Genomic DNA, 23,335 nt, shown 5'->3' on the forward strand with positions numbered 1-23,335 from the left:
CCAAGTGCAATACTTTACATTTCTCCCTGTTAAAGTTCATCTTGTTTGTTTTGGCCCAGTACTCTAATCTGTCAAGGTCGTTTTGAAGTGTGATCCTGTCCTCTGGGGTGTTAGCCACCCCTCCCAGTTTGGTGTCATCTGCAAATTTGATCAGGATGCCCTTGAGTCCATTATCCAAGTCGTTGATAAAGATGTTGAATATGACCGGGCCCAAGACAGAACCCTGTGGCACCCCACTAGTCACTCTTCTCCAGGATGAAGAGGAACCATTGATGCGTTGATGCCACCTTTTCACAAATTGCTATATTCATTCTTGGATGAAGGAATTGAGGGGATGCTGAGCAAATTTGCAGGTGGCACCAAACTGGGAGGGGTAGCTAATGCCGCAGAAGAGAGAATCAGAGTTCAAGATGACCGGTAACAGATTGGAGAACTGGGCCCAAGCTAACATAATGGATATCAATAGGGACGAATGTCAGGTTCTGCACTTAGGCAGGAAGAACCAGATGCACAAATATAGAATGGGGGACGTCTGACTTGCCAGTAGTACATGTGAAAAGGATCTAGGGGTCTTGGTGGACTACAAACTTAACATGAGCCAACCCTGTGATGCAGCAGCAAAAAAGGCGGATGCTATTCTAGGCTGCATCAATTCCAGATCAAGGGAAGTCATAGTACCAGTTCTGTGCACTACAATTTGAGAAGGATGCTGACAAGCTGGAAGGTGTGCAAAGGAGGGCAACCAAGATGATGTGTGGCTGAGGTGTGGACCCTGGTTTCCAAGCAAACTCTTCAGCTGTGGGAACGAAAGACACAGCAAGGCTCCTCTCACCTTGCTTCTCACCAGCCGAGCTGCAGCAGCACAGACCATTTCCCTGGCGTGCAGCTGACCTGCTCATAACTCTTTCCTCGAAGCCCGGAGATAAATCCCAGGTTGTGATGGGAGCGATCGGTAATTCTGGCATGGTGCCTTCAGCATTCACGAACTATTAGGCCTCCATGCTTGTGAAAGAGCAATAAGGGGCAGCCTTCATGGATGAGATTTCCTATTTCCCTCCTCGTTCTGCTCCCGTTTCTGCTGCACTGGGGGTCTCCCACTCGCCGGATTATTGTCTTTACTGCTGCGTATTTCACCGGAGCTTTTTACTGTGAGCGTTCCTCGGCCTGCCTAGTACCAAACTACCAACCCTTCGCATTGCTTCTTCCTAACGTGACTGGATGCAATTGTGGTCGCCACAAAAAAAGGACAGCCAATATTAGTAAAGGGAAGGGGTTTCTTTATATGACCTAGGACCCTCGTACCTACGGGACTGCCTCTTCTGGTATGTCCCACGGAGGACCTTACAGTCTTCAGACAAAAACACCTTGGAGGTCCCGGGCCACAGGGAGGTTAGGCTGGCCTCAACAAGAGCCAGGGCTCTTTTGGCCGTGGCCCCAATCTGGTGGAATACTGTGTCACAAGAGACTAGGGCCCTGCGGGACTTGACATCTTTCCGCAGGGCCTGCAAGACGGAGCTGTTCCACCAGGCCTTTGGCCAAGGCGCAGTCTGACCCCCTCCTTGGCAATCCTCATAGAACTCTAGCCCAGTGGTTGCCATAAATTTGATTCTGAATTGATTTTAGAATGAATTGATTTTAGAATGCTGTGTTACTTTTATTTTTGTTTGCCGCTCTGAGCCCGGCTTCGGCTGGGGAGGTGGGATATAAATAAATTATTATTATTATTATTATTATTATTATTATTATTATTATTATTATTATTATGCTGCAGAGATTGGGTAGCCATCTGTCATGGATGCTTTAGCTGAGATTCCTGCAGTGCACGGGGTTGGACTGAATGTCCCTCGGGGGTCCCTTCCAACTCTATGATTCTGATTCTACCTCTGACTCTCAGATGCTGAGGGCAAACACTGGAGCTGACACTTGGTTGCCCTTGTGCCCTCCCCAGCCTCTCTCTCTCTCTCTCTCTCTCTCTGGAGGAACCTGGCCAGCTTCTTATGGGCAAAGCGGTCCTTTTTGACCCAGCAAGCCTGTTTTTAAGAGGTCAGTTGAGGCAGTGCAAGGGTTAAACCAGAATCCAGGAGGGACCGAAACAGATGTCCGAGGTCCAAGGCACTAAATTGCCAACAGTGAAGCCAGTGGAATTGCAGGGAGACTAAGGTGCAGGGGAGATTGCAAAATAATGGCAGGTAACGCCACTAACGTGTCGAACGCCGTAAGTGAAATATAAGATTGAGAGGGAGAGGAGAGAAAGATGAAAAGGCAGGGATGCAGCGGTTGGAGGAGGGTGCATTGATGAAACTGGGGAAACCATGAAATACAAAACATCAGGCAAAGCCAGGTAAGGAAAGGAAAGAAACTTTTTTTAAAAGCAAGAGGCAGGAAGGTGGGATGCAAACTCTTAGCAGTGACGCAGCCCTGATCAGCCAGCTCTGCCTTCAGAGGGTTGTGGTGCTGGGATTTTATGGGAAGGCAGCAGCGTTTCCCATAAAATCCTGATTGGAAGCAAGCGTGTGGGCGGTCAAGTGAAGAGCCAATGGGCACTCAACTGAAGACTCGTCCAGTCAATGATTTCATTCATTCATTCATTCATTCATTTCATTCCATCTTTCACCACCTTTCATGAAATTAAAAGACGCCTGCTTGTTGGGAGAAAAGCAATGACAAACCTAGACAGCATCCTAAGAAGCAGAGACCTCACCTTGCCAACAAAGGTCCGTATAGTTAAAGCTATAGTTTTCCCAGCAGTGATGTATGGAAGTGAGAGCTGGACCATAAAGGCCAAAAATATTTTGATTTCTAACACTCCCTGTGACATAGCCCTGGTGTTTCTCACTGCCATCCACTTAACTCAGGCATTTGATCCCTAAACTGTGTGCATCAGGCAGAGCCCATACAGGTGGCAACAGGTTCTCATCCCTTGGCTTTATTTAGACCAAGTTGGGCGGAGAAGCTGGAGGGTGTCTAAGTTAGTCATGCAGGACAGAATCCCATTGGTAACACTTCCATGAACCCCCATGAAACCTGCATGTTTGTTCGCTGAGTTTATAAATTCATAAGTCTCTCTCTCTCTCTGGTTAAAGGAAAATACATGAAGCATTGCACATGAAATATGCAAAACGATGAACAATAGAGGCTAGCAATCATGGCATAAAAAGCACACGCCGCTCAAATGAAACGTCTAAAACCCACTTCCCATCCCTGAAAACACGGACTGGAGAACGGGAGCCACGGAAACCGCCTTGCATGTAGAAGCACTCGCATTTGCTGCTGAAACTAAAAGCCAGCCAGAGGAGCCTCTTTGGGGAGGGTGTTCCAAAGCAGGGGGGGGCACGCATTATTCTGGTGTGAACAGAATTGGACTGTGGTGGAGGAAGAGAGCAGTTGGAGGAAATGGGAGTGGCTACAGAATGTCACAGGTGGCGCTGTGGTCTAAAGCACAGAGCCCAGGGCTTGCCGATCAGAAGGTAGGCCGTTCGAATCCCCATGACAGGGTGAGCTCAAAAGCACGTCAAAGTGCAAGTAAATAAATAGGTACCGCTCCAGTGGGAAGGTAAACGGCATCCTTTACCTTTACCTTTTACAGAATGTCTACAGAATGGCTCCCTACCCAGCTCTACATCTCTTTTAAATCAGAACCAGTGAAGGCGGTGAAGGTCCTGTGTGAGTGCCTGGAGGTGGTTAGAGGATGGATGTTGGCTAACAGATTGAGGGTGAATCCTGACAAGATAGAAGTACTGTTTTGGGGGACAGGGGGCGGGCTGGTGTGGGGGACTCCCTGGTCCTGAGTGGGGTAAGTGTGCCCCTGAAGGACCAGGTGCGCAGCCTGGGAGTCATTCTGAACTCACAGCTGTCCATGGAGGTGCAGGTCCATTCTGTGTCCTGGGCAGCTGTTTATCAGCTCCATCTGGTACGCAGGATGAGACCCTCCCTGCCCGCAGACTGTCTTGCCAGAATGGTGCATGTTCTAGTTATCTCGCTTGGACTACTGCAATGTGCTCTATGTGGGGCTACCTTTGAAGGTGACCCGGAAACTGCAATTAATCCAGAATGCGGCAGCTAGACTGGGGACTGGGAGTGGCCACAGAGACCATATAACGCCGGTCCTGAAAGACCTACATTGGCTCCCAGTATGTTTCCGAGCACAATTCAAAGTGTTGGCACTGACCTTTAAATCCCTAAACGGCCTCGGCCCAGTAGACCTGAAGGAGAGTCTCCACCCCCATCATTCATCCCAGTCTTTGAGATCCAGCTCCGAGGGCCTTCTGGCGGTTCCCTCCCTGCGAGAAGTGAGGTTGCAGGGAACCAGGCAGAGGGCCTTCTCGGTAGTGGTGCCCACCCTGTAGAACGCTCTCCCGTCAGATGTCAAGGAAATAAACATCTATCTGACTTTTAGAAGACATCTGAAGGCAGCCCTGTTTAGGGAAGTTTTTAATGTTTGATGTTTTATTGTGTTTTTAATATTTTGCTGGGAGCCGCCCAGAGTGGCTGGGGAAACCCAACCAGATGGGCGGGGAATAAATAATAAATTGTTGTTGTTGTTACCCCTCCATAGAATCCTTCGCTGATGCCAAGAGATATCAGTGGCACAGCCAGCTCCCATTTTACAAGGACCCTCAGGGGACAGGCCAGGGCTCCCTTGACTTTTCCAAGTGGCTGCCTTAGGACCTCTTCTCCCTGCAAATGGAAACAGAGTTCAGGTCATGAGAAGAGGCAATAATATGCCCCACATTTACCATACGAGGCAGTGTGTGTGTGTGTGCTTCTATAATGTGTGCAGCAGCATGCTATGCGACACCTGCGACCAAAGGCAAAGTATCATCCTGCTGGCGACAGCGCTGACACAGCCGAGAGGGTAATTGGGTCCGTCCGCTGGTTCCCTTTTCTTCCCGGCTCCTTCGTTTGTTCCGTGCAAGACTGCAGAAATCTCTCAGAGACTTCATCGAGCAGCTTGCTGTCAGCTTCAGTGGAATGGAATGTACGGTTTGATTCCAGCTCATCTGGAGCTGCCATATGGAGTAACACGAGAAAAGGATTCCGCACGACTGCCTTGTTTATTTTGCTGCTGCTCTCCAGATTTTCGCTTTGGCCCAAGATCCTCCTTCGCTCCTGACACAGTTTCAAATAGCATTTGACCTGCCGAACGCTGACAAGGTCCCGAGAGGCAAAGCTCTAATGTTACACACAAACAGGATCTCTGTTGGGGTAACATCTGGAGGGGGTTTCTCCAGGGGGTCCTGTGTTGACCAGAGACCCGGCTCCTCTCTGCTGCTCCTTTCACAGGTTTGTGGGACATAATTTCGGAATTGTGTAACCGAATCGTCCAAGGAAAGCCAAGACTGGCCTTTGAAAGCCTTGCCAAGTTTCCCACCCTCATGGAGGAATGATCTCCCAGCTGGGGCTCAAGGATGATGCCATCAGGCCGAAAGGGAAAGGGTGTGTTTTTATAAGGGGCCCCTGCAGAAAACAGCGCATAGATCAGGTTTATTTCTGTGCTGCAAAAGCTGGCACATGATGCAGCCCTTGAAACAACACTCCAAACGCTGGCGCTTGGGGAAAATCTCTCCAGCAGATCAGCGCTCCTTAGAGCCGAGCCAAATTGGTGTCAGCGTGAGCCTCTGAACATTTTCCTTAAATGAAAGCTGTTTACGGGCTTTGCAATTAAGCAGTCATATCTCTATCCTGGTCTTCTCCCTGCTGTCTGAGAGGTCATCCTCATTACCAGGCATCATCTTTCTCACGATCAGAGCGAAGTGCCTTGAAAGGGCAAAGTTGCAAAAAATAAATAAATGGGCAGCCTTCCCTTGGGAACGAGCCGCTTGTACGTTTGCCTCTGTTGCCTTCTAACTGGGACTCCTGACAACTTTTGTAACACATGCTGGAAGTTAGTTAGTCACTAACAGCTCGATCCTGCTCAGAGGTGCAAGGAGGCAACAGTTTCTTTTTCTCCCAGAATCGGTGCTGTTTCTGTGCTGTTACAATTTGACTTCTGCTAAAACCTACATTACTTGCTCTGCTCCCCGCTCATCCACAGCCCCAGGAAAACCAGAGGTTTAGCACTGAACTGGAACACCGAAGATTGCCATTTGTTCCAATTTAGCTCCAAAGAGTGGATTTCAGGGGGGAAGCATCAAGGCAAAGGCAAAACCACACAAGCGGAAGTCTGGACCAACCCTGAGGGGTGATGTGCTAGCAGTCTTCAAATAGCTTTCCCATGGAAGGTGGACCAACCTTGTTTTCTGCTGCTCCAGAGGGCTCCTTAGCCAGTGGTTTCAAATGACAAGGAGTAGGAATACTGACAAGCAGTAGGAATAAATTTCTGACAGTAAGAGCCATTCCACAGTGGAGCAGACAACCTTGGGAGACGGTGGGCTCTCCTTCCTTGGAGGTTTTTAAGCAGAGGTTGCGTGGCAAGTCCCCTCCCCCATGTGAAATGAAGACACTGGACACATTATTTAAGGTTAATGGGCATAAAAAAAGGCCACAACTTTATTGATTACAGAATTGAAAGCTCCCCTGAAAGGTTTGGCGGTGGAAACAGAAGGCTTTTTATCACAAGACAAGAAATCAGCCCTTGACAACTTAACCAGGGAAAAAGATCTTTTTGAAAAAATCCCTAAGCCCCGGGGTCACAATGCCTTAGGCATTGGCTCCTATTGACTGCCCGGCATGGAGACCGGGAAGGGTTATCCACAAGCCGTGGGAGTCCTGTTGAAGTACGCCAACTAGGATCCCATGGGTGTCACCGCTCGGGGGCGTGCCGGAGGCCCTTACCTCCCTAGGTTTCGGACAAGGCAACGCCCCCCGGAGTCCTCTACCGGACTACCCTTTTCCTTGGGGGAAGGTGATGGCGCTTCCTTCCCCCCCATTCATTTGCACAACAATTAACCCCTGCCAATGCCTAACCGCCAATACCGTGGAAGTTGTGACATTTGCTACGAGGTAGGCAAAAAAAGCAAAAGGCTGAGAGTGCGCCAAATTGGAAAAATTCCTACCAGGACCCTTGCGGCGACCAACCGGAGTCCATAGCAAGGTCATAGCTAGCTAAGCCTAAGGGTGGGTGGGATGGGGAAAAAAACGCTCAGCTGGCAAGGGGAAAGAGGGCGGTCCCCGGGCGTGCCTGGCCTTAAGTAGGCAAGGCCACGCCTCCCCAGCCCGCCGATTGGCGGGCCGGGTCGAAGGCACGTCCGGGGATTCCCTGGATCTCGCGGGGGCAAAAGGCCAGCCTCCCCGCGTGTGTGGGAGGGGGTAGCCCGCAACCCCCTCTCCTCCCAAGCTCGGGAATGGCTTTGGATGGCTTTGGTCTGAGCAAATGTTTCTGTAGTTTGTTTTTTATTTTTTAAGCAAGCCATAATAATAATAATAATAATTATTATTATTATTATTATTATTATTATTATTATTATTATTTCAGAGTCCCTGAATCCTTGGCTGCCTGCAGCTCTTGTGCCCCCAAAGGCTGATGACTCCTTTCTCTCCATGCTGCCCTTTTGCAGAGGCTCTAGCAGGAAGCAAATTAATTTCCAGAAGCTGTTTTAGTACTCCAAACATTTCATGAGCCAGCTCTTCAGCGGTGGAGCCCTGCCAGGCCAAGCAGAGGACGGAATTGGCCCTCCGCTCCTTCCCTGGTTGGCGAGGAGTGAGCTGGGGACCGCTGGTGTTTTAACACTTGCCCCATAGGACTGGATCGGATTGTGGTCAGAGTGTGACCCTGAGGGCATCAATCAATATGGAAGAGGACCTTGGTCAGAGAGAGTGGACCGGGGGCACAGTTGGCATTGGCCAACTTTCTCCTGCAAGAGGCAGAAGCCAAACTGCAGTGACTTTGCTTGGATTCCTGGATTGGCTTCCAGGGTTTTAAAGCTAAAACAGCAGGGCTTCTGTTTTCCAGGGAATGGAAGGTTGTTTCAAAGAGGGATCACTGCTCACGGTACATTTGTCCTCTTCTGCTTCTGGTCAATGGACTTGGCAGGTTTTGGAGCTGGTTTGAAGTCCTGTGCCACCTCTTCTTGACGTGGGATGAACATGGGGTGAGAAGGAACAGGCTTCCTCACCTGCCTTTGTCAATCTTTGTCAGATGCTCTGGAGCACAGTTCCCATCAGCTTCAGAGCCATTCTGGCTGGGGCTCTTGGGGGCATATGGATGTTCTACACTGTGGGAAGCAAAATCTCTTCCCAATTTCACACCCTGGAAAACTAGAGTCTTCTTAGCAGATAAATTGATGCAGGGAGTCCGTGCCTTGAAGGTAGAAGGTTCATGGGTAGAAGGGGCATGTGGTTTAAACCACTGAGCCTCTTGGGCTTGCCGATCAGAAAGTCAGCGGTTCGAATCCTCGCGATGGGCTGAGCTCCCGTTGCTCTGTCCCAGCTCCTGCCAACCTAGCAGTTTGAAAACACGCCAGTGCAAGTAGATAAATAGGTACCACTGCAGTGGGAAGGTAAACGACATTTCCTTGCGCTCTGGTTTCCATCACGGTGTTCCATTGTGCCAGAAGCGGTTTAGTCATGCTGGCCACGACCCGGAAAGCTGTCTGTGGACAAACACTGGCTCCCTCAGCCTGAAAGCGAGATGAGCGCCTCATCCCATGTCGCCTTTGGTTGGACTCAACGATCCAGGAGTCCTTTACCTTTTCTTCTTCTTCTTCTTCTTCTTCTTCTTCTTCTTCTTCTTCTTCTTCTTCTTCTTCTTTACCTTTAGAAGGTTCAAAAGCCTTTGGGACAACGGTAGATGCAACTGCAGCAAGGCGCGGGGGCCAGATGCATCAGTCCAGGTCTCTCTACTTGGCCCTCAGAAGTCTCCCCAGGCCATGCCTGTCCTCAATTGCCCCTCTCCCCCCCCCCCACAGACACACACTTCAGCCACATGGTTCTGTGGATTGCACCCTTTCCGTCAAACCAGCCTGCTGCTGCTTTGCAGACGAAGCTTGTCTGCCCTCTGAATTTTCAGTGCTGCTGCCATTGGTTTGTTATGAATTTTTTTTTAATACGGAGGAGTCTCAAGAGTTTGAGGCTGCCTCTCCCTTCCCCTCCATCCTTGCATGCTGGCTGGGGGCCGTAGGGGAGGGGAAAGGCATCCCGATTGTCAGGGATTCTCGGGTTCTGCTAAGTGTACAGGGCCAGAGCGGTGGCAACTGAGAGTCAGCTCCCCATGCAGAGATGTAGCATATTATTGACAGATCGCCCTCATGTCCACGGCTGATGGGAGAGCAGAGGGGCAGCAGCAGGCGTTCCCAGAGCCAGATTGATCGGCCTGAGATTGATTGGTGCGAAGGGATGTGTGTGTGTGTGTGTGTGTGTGTGTGTGTGTGTCCCCGTGCGACAAGCAAACAGAGTTCCTGATTACACGATTTGGGATTGGAGGGGAAACATCTCTTGCCCTGCTTTCGCGTTTCTCCATCTCTCTCTTCTCCCTCATTTAAAACATCTTAAAAAATAATCAAAGGGGAATCTTGCAAAGCAGCAGGCGTGTTCCAGAAGAGTAGCCATGTTTATCTGCAGTAAAAACTACAAGGAAGGAATAAACACATATTCTTTATTCGTGACACCAAAGCCATTACAGAAAAAGAAAACAAAATATCACATAGAACAGGATAAAACACATTATGTGGTTAAAATAATGAGGCATTATGCCAGATAAGAGTTTGCTCCCTTGAAGAATTTAGCTTACCATCCCTGCAAACTTTTCTCCTTAAAGTTGCCGCTCTAAAGGCAAACAGGCCATTTTTTTTCCAGAGGTGTAGCAGGGACCTGTCCCCTAAAAAGTTAACCCAATCAATCCCCCAACTGGTAGACCCCAAAATTTAAACATGTGGACTAAAGCCACTTCTGGGGCCCCTCTGGGATTAGGGACCCTAAAGCTCAAGCTTCATTAGTTCCGTAGTGGATCCATGGGGATCCACTTGCAAGGGAAGGATTGCTCTTCCCAGGTCCGGCCAGTGCTGGTTCAATGTGATCCCTCCCACAGATCTGGGGCCTGGAGGGGAGGCATCCAGACTTTGTGGACCTCAAGGGCAGCTTTCCCCAACCTGTTCTTTCTGGAATCAGGAGCCTTTGTTGTGTGTGTGCAGAGGTGCGACAAAGGAGTCACGTTGATACTGAAAATAAAAGCCCTGCACCAAATTGTTAAGGGGGGGAAATCCTACTCAACAGCCCAGCTTGTCGGGGTGCAAGTCCCCAGAAGGTCCATGCGGTCAGTAAAAGAAGGAAGCTCCAGCCAGGTAATTTGGAGCAAAACAGTGGTTAGTAGACCACAATCTTTATTGTTGTGCAACAGGTCCCCACAAGAGTAAGAACCTCGACCATGGGGTGACATCCTCTTTTAAAACTTCCCTCTTTCCCCCAGAATACACTTTGAGCAGCATCACTGAGACATCATCACTACATCACTAGCATGTCACAAATGGGGAGGGGTATACAAGGGTGACACAAGGTCAACATGAGGTCTCTTTATCAGACCCCTTTCCCAACACCTCTCAAGTCCCCATCACCAAAGAACAATACAACTTTTGACATCTCCTTGCCCTCAGGACTGGTCTGGAGATGGGCTTTCAGAACACCTGACTTGCTCAACTGGGCTGGTTCACTCCAGCAGAGATCCCTCCGGGAACCGATTTCCGGCGTCTGCACAAACATGATTTCCAATTTCCAGCGCTGCAGAAGCGAGTCCCTGTGCTTTAGTGCAGTGCGGGGGGACTCGCCGAAGGCTGGTTAAATGGCCCCTGTGGGCCGCTTGTGGCCCATGGGCCTTAGGTTGCCTACCCCTGTTCAACTGCCTCTGCAGATGTCTATTGTTGTCCCTTTGGTCACTCCCTGGGTGTGTGCCCCCCCCAATCATTTCTGTAACAAAATGAAGGAAATTGTGACTCTGACATACAAAGCCCTTCTTATAATTTTGCAGGAAAATGTAAGCAATCTACTTTAAATTCTTTAACCTACGGGACCGCCTCTCCTGGTATGTCCCACGGAGGACCTTACGGTCTTCAAACAAAAACATCTTGGAGGTCCCAGGCCCCAGGGAGGTTAGCTTGGCCTTGACCAGAGCCAGGGCTTTTTTGGCCGTGGCCCCGATCTGGTGGAACGCTCTGTCACAAGAGACTAGGGCCCTGCGGGACTTGACATCTTTCTGCAGGGCCTGCAAGACAGAGCTGTTCCACCAGGCCTTTGGCCAAGGCACAGTCTGACCTCCTCCTTCGGTAATCAAAAATCACAGAACTCTAGCCCAATGGTTGCCACCAATTTGATTTGAACTGATTTTATAATGAATTGATTTTAGAATGCTGTATTATTTTACTGTTGTTAGCCGCTCTGAGCCTGGCTTTGGCTGGGGAGGGCGGGATATAAATAAAAAATATTGTTGTTGTTGTTATTTGCAATGCTTCCGTAGCCAGCAGTTTTTAGGGAAAAGGTGTGGAGTGTTTATTCCTTTATTGTAAATGGAGCCTTGCCCTGCAAGCCTAAGCAGTTTTACTCAGAAGTAAGTCCCACTGGGTTCAATAGGATTTAATCTCTGGTATATTCCTGATCATTTTCGCAATTTTTCAAGGCAGCTCACAGCTAGAAATTTATTGTATTCCATTTACCTGTGGAAGGTGTCGCACATGACCCCTTCCCTCGCACATTTGTTCTTGACAACAATCCTGCAAGGTCGGCTTGTAACTGGCGTAACTGGCTTGTAACTGAGGTTGTAACTGGCTTAAGGTGACAGACGTATATGTGCATATGATGTCTGTGGGTGCGGGAGATCTGACATGGGAGAAACGTCCTGAGGTAGTGCAGAAGGTCCCTATTTTCATCAGAGAAATGTTGGAGGGTATGGGAGAGGGATTTTCTGCAGCAGCAGGCAGATTCTGTTGCGGGGGCTGAGATGGGAGGAAAAGGCTTCAGGGTTTAGTAAATAATTGCATACCTTGTAATCACAAAGATTATTAGGAGAAGATGGAAATTTAATTAAATATCCATTGCATATCTTTGGAACGCATATAAATTATAGATGCATATTTATATGTAAAATTAGTGGTGAGCTGCAATAGAATATCACAAGCAGTTGGGATTTTTTCCCCAGCACCAGCAACTTTAATGAAAATCCACAACTCCTCAGCAAAATGCATAATAATAAATTAATAACTTTTTAGTGTGTCGGCTCATGACTTAGCCTCTGGGATATTCCCTCGGTGGGGCTCTCTGGCTGAGAGCTGGCGGGCAAGCGAGCAAGCGGCAGGCCGCCACATGTAGGAAAGCAAAGCAACATTGTCATAAAACCACGGCGCATATTGTGAAGTTATCATCTATTTGTCTCTTTTTCCGTTTCTATCCCTCCTTTTCCTTCAAGTGGGCCGAGGCGACATCCGTGGTTCTCCCTGCTCCTCACAACAACCTTGCAAGGCGGTTTAGGTTGAGAGGCAGCGACTGCCCCTTAAAATCTGAGCGTGGCTTTGTTTTGTTTGTTTTTTTATAAATATTTTATTAAGTTTTCACAAAAAAAACATTTAAGAAAAAAAAAATGCAGAGACAAAGAAAATACAAAATCACATAAAACAATACAATACAAAAATACAAACATTGAACATATCAAAAAAACAAGAAAAAAAGATAAAAGCACATATGATAACAAAAACAAAAAATTCCCTCTTTCTTAATTTCCCATCTTCAATTAACTTATTTTCCCAACTTCCTCACGTCTCCCATTCTTGTATCCCTTTTTAGAAAATTAATTCAGCAAATTCATATCCTATTAATTTATCTGTTATTAGTCCAATCTTACATTTTACTTTGTTGCTAAAGCCCCTGCAATTCATTTCAATGTCCTTAACATTCATAAATTTTACAATATTTCTGCAAATAAATTTTAAATTTCTTCCAATCTTCCTCCACCGACTCCTCTCCCTGGTCTCGGATTCTGCCAGTCATTTCTGCCATCTCCATATAATCTATTAGTTGCATCTGCCAGTCTTCCAAGGTGGGTAGATCTTGTGTCTTCCAATGCTTTGCGATGAGAATTCTTGCTGCTGTTGTAGCATACATAAAAAAAGTTCTATCCTTCTTTAACACCGATTGGTCCACTATGCCCAGGAGGAAGGCCTCTGGTTTCTTCGGGAAAGTATATTTAAATATCCTTTTCAGTTCATTATATATCATTTCCCAGAAGGCCTTGAAAATCTGAGCGTGGCTTTGAACCCTCGTCTCTCCCAGCTCCTAATCTGACACTCTTAAGCACTGCAGCACAATAGCATATGTGATACTGCCTTTGGTGGGTTTGTGCCTTTGGTGGGCTTCCGGTCTGTGGGCCTTTGTGGACGGCACCCATAAGCAGCGCCCAGCTAGATCAGGCCAGAGGCCGACCCAGTCCAGCGCCCTCTTCTCATTATGGTCAAGGTGTGGAGGACTCCCTGGTCCTGAATGGGGTAACTGTGCCCCTGAAGGACCAGGTGTGTAACCTGGGAGTCATTCTGGACTCACAGCTGTCCATGGAGGCGCAGGTCAATTCTGTGTCCAGGGCAGCTGTTTATCAGCTCCGTCTGGTATGCAGGATGAGACCCTACCTGCCTGCAGACTGTCTTGCCAGAGTGGTGCATGCTCTGGTTATCTCCCGCCTGGATTACTGCAATGTGCTCTATGTGGGGCTACCTTTGAAGGTGACCCGGAAACTACAACTAATCCAGAATGCGGCAGCTAGACTGGGAGCGGCTGCCGAGACCACATAACACCGGTCTTGAAAGACCTACATTGGCTCCCAGTACGTTTCTGAGCACAATTCAAAGTGTTGGTGCTGACCTTTAAAGTCCTAAATGGTCTTGGCCCAGTAGAACTGAAGGAGAGTCTCCACCCCCATCGTTCAGCCGGGACACTGAGGTCCAGCTCCGAGGGCCTTTTGGCGCTTCCCTGCCTGCGAGAAGCCAAGTTACAGGGAACCAGGCAGAGGTCCTTCCTGGTAGTGGCACCCGCCATGTGGAATGCCCTCCCACCAGATGTCAAAGAGGAAAACAACCACCAGACTTTTAGAAGACATTTGAAGGCAGCCCTGTTCAGGGAAGCTTTTAATGTTTTAATAGATTATTGTATTTTAATATTATGTTGGAAGCCGCCCAGAGTGGCTGGGGAAACCCAGCCAGATGGGAGGGGTATAAATAATAAATTGTTGTTGTTGTTGTTGGAAACCAGCAAGCAGGCAGGATTCAAAAACAGGAGCCCTCTCTTCCTGTGGTTTCCAACAACTGGTATTCAGAAGCACGGCTGCCTGGGTCACAGCAGAGCCAAAGTGGCAAATAGCCATCAATAGCCCTTTCCTTCAGGATCTTTTTTATTTTTATTGATTGAATGATAATAATTTTTGTTAGCTTTCGATTACAGTCCAATAATAGCCTCATTATAACAATGCCAAATCATAATACAATTACTAATACCAATCATTCAGATACCAAATTATATAATTTAGGTGGGGGCTCCCGCGTGCTAGAATTGATGGTTTGATGGTTTGCAGTCATACCTCGGGTTGAATGTGCTTCAGGTTGAGCGCTTTCGGGTTGTGCTCCACGGCAACCCGGAAGTAATGGAACGTGTTACTTCCAGGTTTTGCTGCTCGCGCATGCGCAGACGCTCAAAATGACATCACGCGTATGCGCAGAAACGACGAATCATGAACCCGCGCACGCGCAGACGCGGGTTGCGTTTACATCAGGATGTGAACGGGGCTCCAGAACAGACCCTGTTCGTATCCAGAGGTCCACTGGACTTTATTTCTGCATTTTCAAGATCTTATTAATTTCAATTACACTCCGGTCAAAATAGCAATCCCTTATACAACAACTTCAATATTAATAACGCTCAATATTAATGTGCTCTCTGCCCCAGCTTGGCAACTCTGTGTTGTTGTTGCTTTGTTGTTCAGTCGTTCAGTCATGCCTGACTCTTCGTGACCCCCTGGACCAGAGCACGCCAGGCACTCCTGTCTTCCACTGCCTCCCGCAGTTTGGTCAGACTCATGTTTGTGGCTTTGAGAACACTGTCCAACCATCTCTGTCGTCCCCTTCTCCTTGCGCCCTCCATCTTTCCCAACATCAGGGTCTTTTCCAGGGATTGACACATTAATATATATATTTTTTGAAATCCACTTTTAAAGCTAAATAAAAGAAATTCCTTCCAGTAGCAACTAAGTTTGTTATTGGTATGAGCTTTTGTGTGCATGCACACTTCTTCAGATACCAATAACAAACTTAGTTGGTCTCTAAGCTGCTACCTCCCGCAGTTTGGTCAAACTCATGCTTGAAGCTACCAGCATGAGTTTGACCAAACTGCAGGAGGCAGTGGAAGACAGAAGTGCCTGGCATGCTCTGGTCCAGGGGGTCACGAAGAGTCAGACACGACTGAACGACTAAACAACAAGGTGCTACTGGAAGGAATTTAAAAATTTTATTTCAACTACAGCAGACCAACACGGCTACCTACCTGTAACTTTTAAAGCTGTCCAAGTTGGTAGCCATCACTGCCTCCTGTGGCAGGGAGTTCCATAGTTTCACTCTGTGCTGCCCTTCCTTCCTTCCTTCCTTCCTTCCTTCCTTCCTTCCTTCCTTCCTTCCTTCCTTCCTTTCCCTCCCTCCCTCCCTCCCTCCCTCCCTCCCTCCCTCCCTCCCTCCCTCCCTCTCTTTCTTTCTTTCTTTCTTTCTTTCTTTCTTTCTTTCTTTCTTTCTTTCTTTCTTTCTTTCTTTCTGTACCTGTCTGGCTGCCCCTGTCTTTGCAGAGATGGCTCCCCTGTCCCTTCCTTTGTCTGCCCCCAGAGAGATTTCCAAGACGCTCTTTGCAGAACAGCTCAGGCTTCCGCCGGGCTTTGGACGCTGCCCTGAGCTTTCTCCTCGTGGTTTCGCCTTTCCCTTGGCTGGAGATCAGAGGAGGAGCCAGCAGCAGGGAGTCCCTTGCAAAGCAGGCAGCAGGGCGCATGGGACGGGGGCCAAAGCTCTGGAGTTGCGCAGGAGGGCTGCTCGCCTCTGTCTGAGCGCCTGCTGAGCCTCAAGAACAGCTGGAACGGATTGCAATTCTAGAATCAGAGCACGGGCCAGCCCTCCCAAGCCTTTCCGCTACAGACTCATAGCATTGCAGAATTTGAAGGAACCCCCAGGGACATCTAGTCCAACCCCCTGAAATGCAGGAGTCTCAGCCACAGCATTCCTGACCGATGGTCATTCAACCTCTGCTTGAAAACCTGCAAGGAAGGGGAGCCCACCACTTTCCGAGGGAGAGCTTTCCACTGTTTATCAGCTCTTACTATCAGAAAATTCTGGTGTTTATTAGCAATCTACTGTGATACCTCATGTTACGTTTGCTTCAGGTTGAACATTTTCATGTTGCATCCCTCAGCGACCCAGAAGTACTGGAGAAGGTTACTTCCGGGTTTCGTCCCTCGCGCATGCACAGAAGTGCAAAATGATGTCACGTGCATGCGCAGAAGCGGCAAATTGCGACCCACGCATGCGCAGACGTGGGTTGCGTTCTTTTCAGGTTGCAAATGGGCCTCTGGAATGGATCCTGTTTGCAACCAGAGGTACCACTGTACTTGTAACTTGAAGCCATTGGTTCGGGATCTAGTTTCAGGAGCAGGAGAAAACAAGCTTGTTCCCTCTTCCATGTGACAGCCCTTGAGATATTTGCAGAGGGCTATCATATCTTCTTTCAGTCTCCTCTTATCCAGGCTAAACATACCCTAATCCGTCAACCATTCCTCATAAGGCTTAGTTTCCAGACCCTTGATCATTTCAGTCGCCCTCCTCTGCTCACATTCCAGCTTGTCTACATCCTTCTTAAGTTGTCATGCCCAGAATTGGACACAGGACTCCATGTGAGGCCCTGACCAAGGCAGGACGCAACAGTTCATGTGCGGCTTGTGATGCCCACATGTTCCAAAATAAAACATCTACAGTGGCGTGTTAGAGCTGTGTTTTCACAGGATAATCTCGGAGCCTTGCCCAGAGGCTCCAAAGGAAGATGCCCACGGTGTAGTTGGCCTTGCAAGGGGAAGGAAGCACAATTCTAGAACACCAAAGTGGTGGGGGAGAGATTTTGAAAAGCTGTGTTCCATCAACCCTGAGAGCTGTTCTTTGCTGTCCAGGGAGCAAGGAACACACACTGTGATGGCCTGGGATTCGGACTCAGAGGTTGAACCTGAGGAATCCCAGCCTGCACAGGAGTCCCCGCCTCCAGAACCAGCTGAGCCGGGGCTGGGGCCTGAGCCTGAAGGGTCCTCACCTGTGCTGGATCCTCAGGTGCAGGCACCAGTTGAGTCTGCTCTGGCCCCTGAGGTGAGGGAGGACCCATTGCCTGCAGGTGCTCCACTCTCAGCCCCGTCAGGGGAAGAGGAGGTTGCCTCTGGGTCCAGTAACCCTCCAGCCTCTCCTGAGCTGCAGAGGAGGGAACTAAGTTCTCGCAGGAGGAGTGCTTGCCTCCAGGCCAGGAGAGGCGAGTCACCTGTGGACCGGGGCCGCCCTATGCCTCGGGGCAGATAAAAGCCAGCCAGCCCCAGTCCCAGGTTGCGGGAGCAACGTTGTTGCTAGCCTGTTCCTGCCTGCACCCTGTCCTGCTCTTCTGCCAGAGTTCCTGACCCCACCTGACTCCCTGCCTTGGACCCAGCTACAGCTTTGATGGACAGCCTCCATATGGCACCATTGACCTTGGACTGGACTCGGACCCGCCTCTCGGTTAGCCCCTGGGACCAGCACACACACCTTCGCTCGGCCCCCTTCCAGCAGCCGTCTCAAAGTCACTTAAATGAAGTCATCCACATGCCAAGCTGTCTAATTGGGGTGGTGGGCAGGGCACGGCAAGCTAAATACATGAGCAAAGCCCTCCATCTGCCCGTGTTCTCTTGGGGAGAGGCGTAACGGTGAAATCTGCATGGGAGCCTGAAGGCAGAAGGTGCCGCTGGCAAGCAAAACTTGGTCAAGAGCGACTCCCGCCGGCTGGCCCCCGATGGAGAGGTGGCCTTGAGGGGTCTGATCTTGTCTCTCTGAGTGCTTTTGATTTGTGAGGCAGCCGGGGGGAGATTGTGCCACTTAAGAGTGGCGCTTCGGCACCATGCGAACAAGGGATATAAATAAAAGGAGGCAGCCCCCGCGACGTCTTCCGGCAGATCCGCAGATGTCCTGTGGTCCCCCCAGAGAAGCTGTTGCTGAGAGGCAAGAGGCCGGAAACAGATTGCCAGTCTTGGCTGTTTAGTTGTACAGCGAATGTCCTCAATGAGAGGAGAATGGGGACGCTTCTTCTGGCGCATGGTACAAATTCACTGGAAGTACAGGGAGATGTGTGAGTGCCATCAATCACCCAGTGGTTGTGAGAATGTTCAGGGTTGCAGGAGAGGGCTATACTGTTTATTAAAATCCTTCCTAACTTGTGCTAGCAAGTTCTTTTATGGAGCAAAGTCCCCCCCCCCTTTTTTTTTTTACATGCACAGCAGATAGCTGGTTGCAGGCTCGTGTGAGCCTCTCAGCCTGTCTCAGATTGAATTGTACATTTCTGGTAAGTTCCCTTGAATCCCTCTTTAAAAAGTGAAGACGCCGCAATCTTATTCAAAGTCAATAAAAGAAGTTTATTCAGTTCAGAGTTGGATACCTGAAGGCAGACTTAGTTACAAATACAGTGGTACCTCGAGTTAAGTGCTTAATTCATTCTGGAGGTCCGTTCTGAACCTGAAACTGTTCTGAACCTGAAGCACTACTTTAGCTAATGGGGCCTCCTGCTGTTGCCGCACCACTAGAGCACAATTTCTGTTCTCATCCTGAAGCAAAGTTCTTAACCCGAGGTACTATTTCTGGGTTAGCGGAGTCTGTAACCTGAAGCGTCTGTAACCTGAGGTACCACTGTATGTTCATGTGGATCTACCTCGTATGGGGGAATAATCCCAGTGCTTCTGCTCGCTGAGAGCTAGCAGAGCAGTTCTAGCTAGAAGCTGGTCAAACGAAGAAGGAAGTCAAAAAGAGGGAAGGGTGATGCGTGACTCGTCCTTTTGTTACCTGGACAGGTTACGTCACACCCACTCTCTATCACATGCAAAGGAAGGATGCTCCAGCCGGGAGGAACAGGAAGTTTTTGACTGGCTGGACCAAACATTCCCTCGCATGTCTTTTCTAGCATTACAAGGAATGTTGTACTTGACTGCCTCTCATGGATCACATCCCACTGTGGTCACGGGACACTTCCAGGTGGAAGTAGCATCTTGCCAACAAGCCATATTTTTCCGCATGCACAACTGGTATGTGAGGGCCCTCACCTATGCGCTTTAAGGCTGTGTGCAATTATACACTGGCTCCAGTGTGCTCCCACCACAGGTGTTTGGAACCACATGCACATGGCAGTTGCCACAATTCGTATCTCCCCTGTAGTTTCATGAGAAATGCTGCTTGGCTCGTTTCCCCTCAAAGCAGCTTCCGCCCGATTCAAAAACATCAGCCACATTAAGCTGAGGTGCGTACATTTGAGAAAGCTGCTCCCAGGGCCAGCCCACCCATGAGACAAGGCGAGAGGGCTGCCTCGGGCGACAGAATCCACAGGAGCAACAGATCCCAATGTAGCTCTTCATTCCCCCCTCGTTCTTGATTTTCACTCACCCCTTCTTCCCCAGCAGGGAGCGGGCATCCTTTTGTGGTTTGCCTCAGGTGCTAAAATGTCTGTGAGGGCAAGAGGTATTTGATAGTGGAACAGACTCCCTCGGAAGGTGGCCGGTTCTCCTTCATCGGAGGATTCTAAGCACAGGGTGCCTGGCCATCTGTCAGGGACTCTTTAGCTGTGGTTCCTGTGTTGCAGCGGGTTGGACTAGATGACCCACAGGATCCCTTCCAACTCTACAATTCAGTAATTCCATGAAATGTAACTTGAAAAGCAACGAGGGGCAGGAAATAGCATTGTTTAGTTTCAAGCTGCTAATGAGCATGTGTCTATTATTATTATTATTATTATTATTATTATTATTATTATTATTATTATTATTATTATTATGCCAGCCTTCTTCTGAAGACCTTTCTAATCTGCTTCTTCTTCTTTGGCAATCCCTCGTAGCCGAATAAGATTGTCTTCCATAAACATGGTTTTAACAATGAGTCTGTAAGTGACTGGAGGCCAGTTCTGAATCCACACGTCCTTCGACAGTGGGGACATTGGTTTCAGGGTGGGAGCTGATCACGGTGTGGATTTGCCAAGCGTTCCTTCCTCTTAGCACATTTCTCCCTTGCGTCCTGAGTTCGAGTGTCTTCAAAGCCCATGACACCTTTGGTCAAGGCTGTTCTCCAACTGGAGCGCTCGCAGGCCAGTGTTTCCCAGTTGTCAGTGTTTATACTACTTTTTTTTTTTAGATTTGCCTTGAGTCTTTAAACCTCTTTTGTTTCCTCCCAGCATTACGCGTTCCATTTTTAAGTTCGGAATAGAGCAGTTGCTTTGGAAGGTGATCATCAGGCATCCGCACAACATGACCAGTCCAACAAAGCTGATGTTGAAGAATCAGATCACAGGGCTGTTGACCACATAAGAAAACGAGAACACAAAATACATAATAAAAACAAACCCAAAGCAATAAGTGTTTAGTGAGTCTATAAATGTTCTAAATCAGCATTAACACGTCTTTCTTCTGGGGTTTTCTGACCGCAGGCGAATTTGAAGAAGTTCATGGAATATGTGCAGACGCTGAATGTGGAGAAGGTCAGCAGGCTGCTGGAGAAGGGACTGGACCCCAACTTCCACGACCCGGATAGCGGAGGTGAGAAGAGGGATGTTTGCAAGGATAGGTTCTGGGTGGTGCTTGGACAAGGGAAGCTGGAGGGGGGTCAGGAAAGCAAGAAGGAAAAAGACCAGGTAGGGGCTTAGCTCAGGGGTGGGGAGCCTCAGACCCTGAAGCTGAATGTGGCCCTCAAAGCCTCCGTTCCTGACCCTTGGGACTCTCCCCAAGCCACAGATCTTATCAGCCCTGCTTTGCTCTCTGACTCCTCATTCCTGGCTGGGATGAGCCCCTGCACTCTGTTCATGCCTCTTGCTTGCCTAGGTGGGGGGGACAGAGGGGTCTGGAGGTCTGCATGTAGAAACCAGCCTAGTGTTCAAATATGACATGTACTGCTCTTCCTGCTTCTGTCTGTGGCCCTGCCCACCATTCCCGTGTGGCCCCCAGAAGGTTGCTGAGAAGGGAATGTAGCCCTCAGGCTGAGAAAGGTTCCTCCGCCTCTGGATTAGCTGAAAGCTGTTCTGGTTTCCTTTACAATAAACAAAGCAATAGAGTCCTTTCTGTTGGGGATAATTCAGACTGGAATTCCCAGGTGCCCAAAAAAGGTTGTTTATGTATGCAACAACTGCGGCCCGTGTTTGGTTAGCCCAAAAACGGAAAACGAGCAAGGTCCCAACCAAAGAAGGATGACAACTTAAGTTGATAGAACTTTAATAATATAATAATAATTTATTATTTATACCCTGCCCACCTGGCTGGGTTTCCCCAGCCACTCTGGGCGGCTTCCAACAAAACTCTAAAATACAATAACCTATTAAACATTAAAAGCTTCCCTAAACAGGGCTGCCTTCAGATGTCTTCTAAAAGTTTGGTAGTTATTTTTCTCTTTGACATCTGGTGGGAAGGCATTCCACAGGGTGGGTGCCACTACTGAGAAGGCCCTCTGCCTGGTTCCCTGTAACTTGGCTTCTCGCAGTGAGGGAACCGCCAGAAGGCCCTAGCGTTGGACCTCAGTGTCCGGGCAGAATGATGGAGGTGGAGACGTAAGCAAGCTTTGATGAATGCAATAAGCAGGCATGTCCAACAGATAGATCAGTTATCTCCCCCCCCCCCAAAAAAAGGGGGGGAAACAACAACTGTGGCTTCCTAAAAAAGCTCAACAATTTTGGTCCATCCAACGACAATGGTTAGATCACTGCCAATTTTTTTATACTATGAGTAGATCACAGTCTATCAGGAGTTGGACGTCTCTGCGTGGAATACTGAGTGGTATAGGTTTTGTAGAATATGCAGGGATTTGTGATATGTAACCATGGAAAGAGAAGCAGGGAAGTCATTGATAGCTAAAGGATGTAAAAAGAGTATTTAAAATGGTAAAACAGAAAATATAATAAAAAATGTATTAAAAAATATAAGAAACTAAACAAAGTCCCTTGGATGTTGGAAGACCTGGAGCCCAGAAGAAGTCCTGGGTCTCCGCTTTCCTGTTGGGAGGTGGGACCAGCTGACACCAGCTCTTTCCTCCAGGGGTTTTCTCTACCTGGCTGTGGTCAGATCTTGCTGAACAGCCATCATCATCTCGCAGGCATCTGTTTGGCAACTGTGACAACAGGGTGATGGACTGAACAGGCTTCCTTTGGCCTCATCCAGCAGGCTCTGCCTCTGCTTTTATTCCCACTGGTCAGTGTGACCAATGGCCAGGGATGGTGGTGGTTGCATTGCAGCAGCATTTGCGGGGGGGGGGCCACACTTGCTTCCCACCCCTCCGTCAAAGGTCTCGTTGAGGAGTCTCTGGTGGGTGCGGCAGGAGGCCACGGCAAAGGGACCCAAGGAGGCGTGGGTTTAATAAGCAGTAAGGGCAAGCTTAATAAACTTCATTTAGCCCTTTAAGGAGACAAAATGTGTTATGTATAATTTAAGCAAACGGTTAGCTCGCCCGATATTGCTGCCTGCTATATTTATGAAGCAAAAGCGTGCAAGTTCCCTGCTCGCACCCGAACAACAATTAATTACCAAGAGACGCAGCGCTGGAGCGGAGGGGGGCGATCAGCACCCGCCGCAACGTTGCTCGATCTCCTTGCCAGTTGGCAAACAGGAGAAAAATAAAATAAAAGCCGAAAATAGAAACCATCAATATCTCCTTATCTGGGACTGTGGCGCTTAGCCTTGCTGTGCAGAATCGCTTCAAGTGCCATCAGTGCCATTTGGCTGGGTGTCTGGAAAAAGGAGAGAGTTCTGTTGGGATCTTTCATTCCTTGTCTCCATCATTTTCCGTCCTCTCCACCACTCAGCATTCTCAGGACGAGTCCTGTCCCCTGCATGTCTCCCTCTGCTGCTCCCAGCCTCCTCCAAAGGAGAGATGAGGAAAGGCCTCAGCTTGGCTCAGCTGGCAGCATCTTCAGGAAGGACTGGGGAGGAATCTTTTTTTTAAAAAAGATATTTATTGAAAGTTTTTAACAAAAAAAGAAAAGATAAATAAACATACAAAATAAAAAACAGTTAAAAACACACATTAATTTTCAATAACATAACTTCCATACACTTATTTCCTCGGACCTCCTCATACCTCCCTTCTTTGTATTCCAGTTCGATTTGTTAGTTCAGCAAATCCTTACCATTAAACTTTTACCCATTTGTGAAACCTTTTTT

General features: G+C 48.6%; 1 protein-coding gene across 10 annotated transcripts in view; it reads left to right on the forward strand.

The window, feature by feature from the left end:
• The window catches only part of SHANK3 (SH3 and multiple ankyrin repeat domains 3), a 443,257-nt gene that overhangs the window by 159,455 nt on the left and 260,467 nt on the right, over window positions 1-23,335 (forward strand). For all 10 annotated transcript variants that reach the window (XR_014516107.1, XR_014516108.1, XM_083460914.1 and 7 more), the window contains one exon: window positions 20,620-20,728. Coding sequence is in view for 8 of the 10 variants with exons in the window: in XM_083460914.1 (XP_083317040.1) it covers window positions 20,620-20,728 (109 nt within the window). In the remaining 2 variants the exon portion in view is untranslated. The remainder of the gene's footprint in view (window positions 1-20,619; window positions 20,729-23,335) is intronic.

The sequence above is a fragment of the Podarcis liolepis genome (genome assembly GCF_965112155.1).
Source record: "Podarcis liolepis genome assembly, chromosome: 10".
Classification (NCBI taxonomy): Eukaryota; Metazoa; Chordata; class Lepidosauria; order Squamata; family Lacertidae; genus Podarcis; species Podarcis liolepis.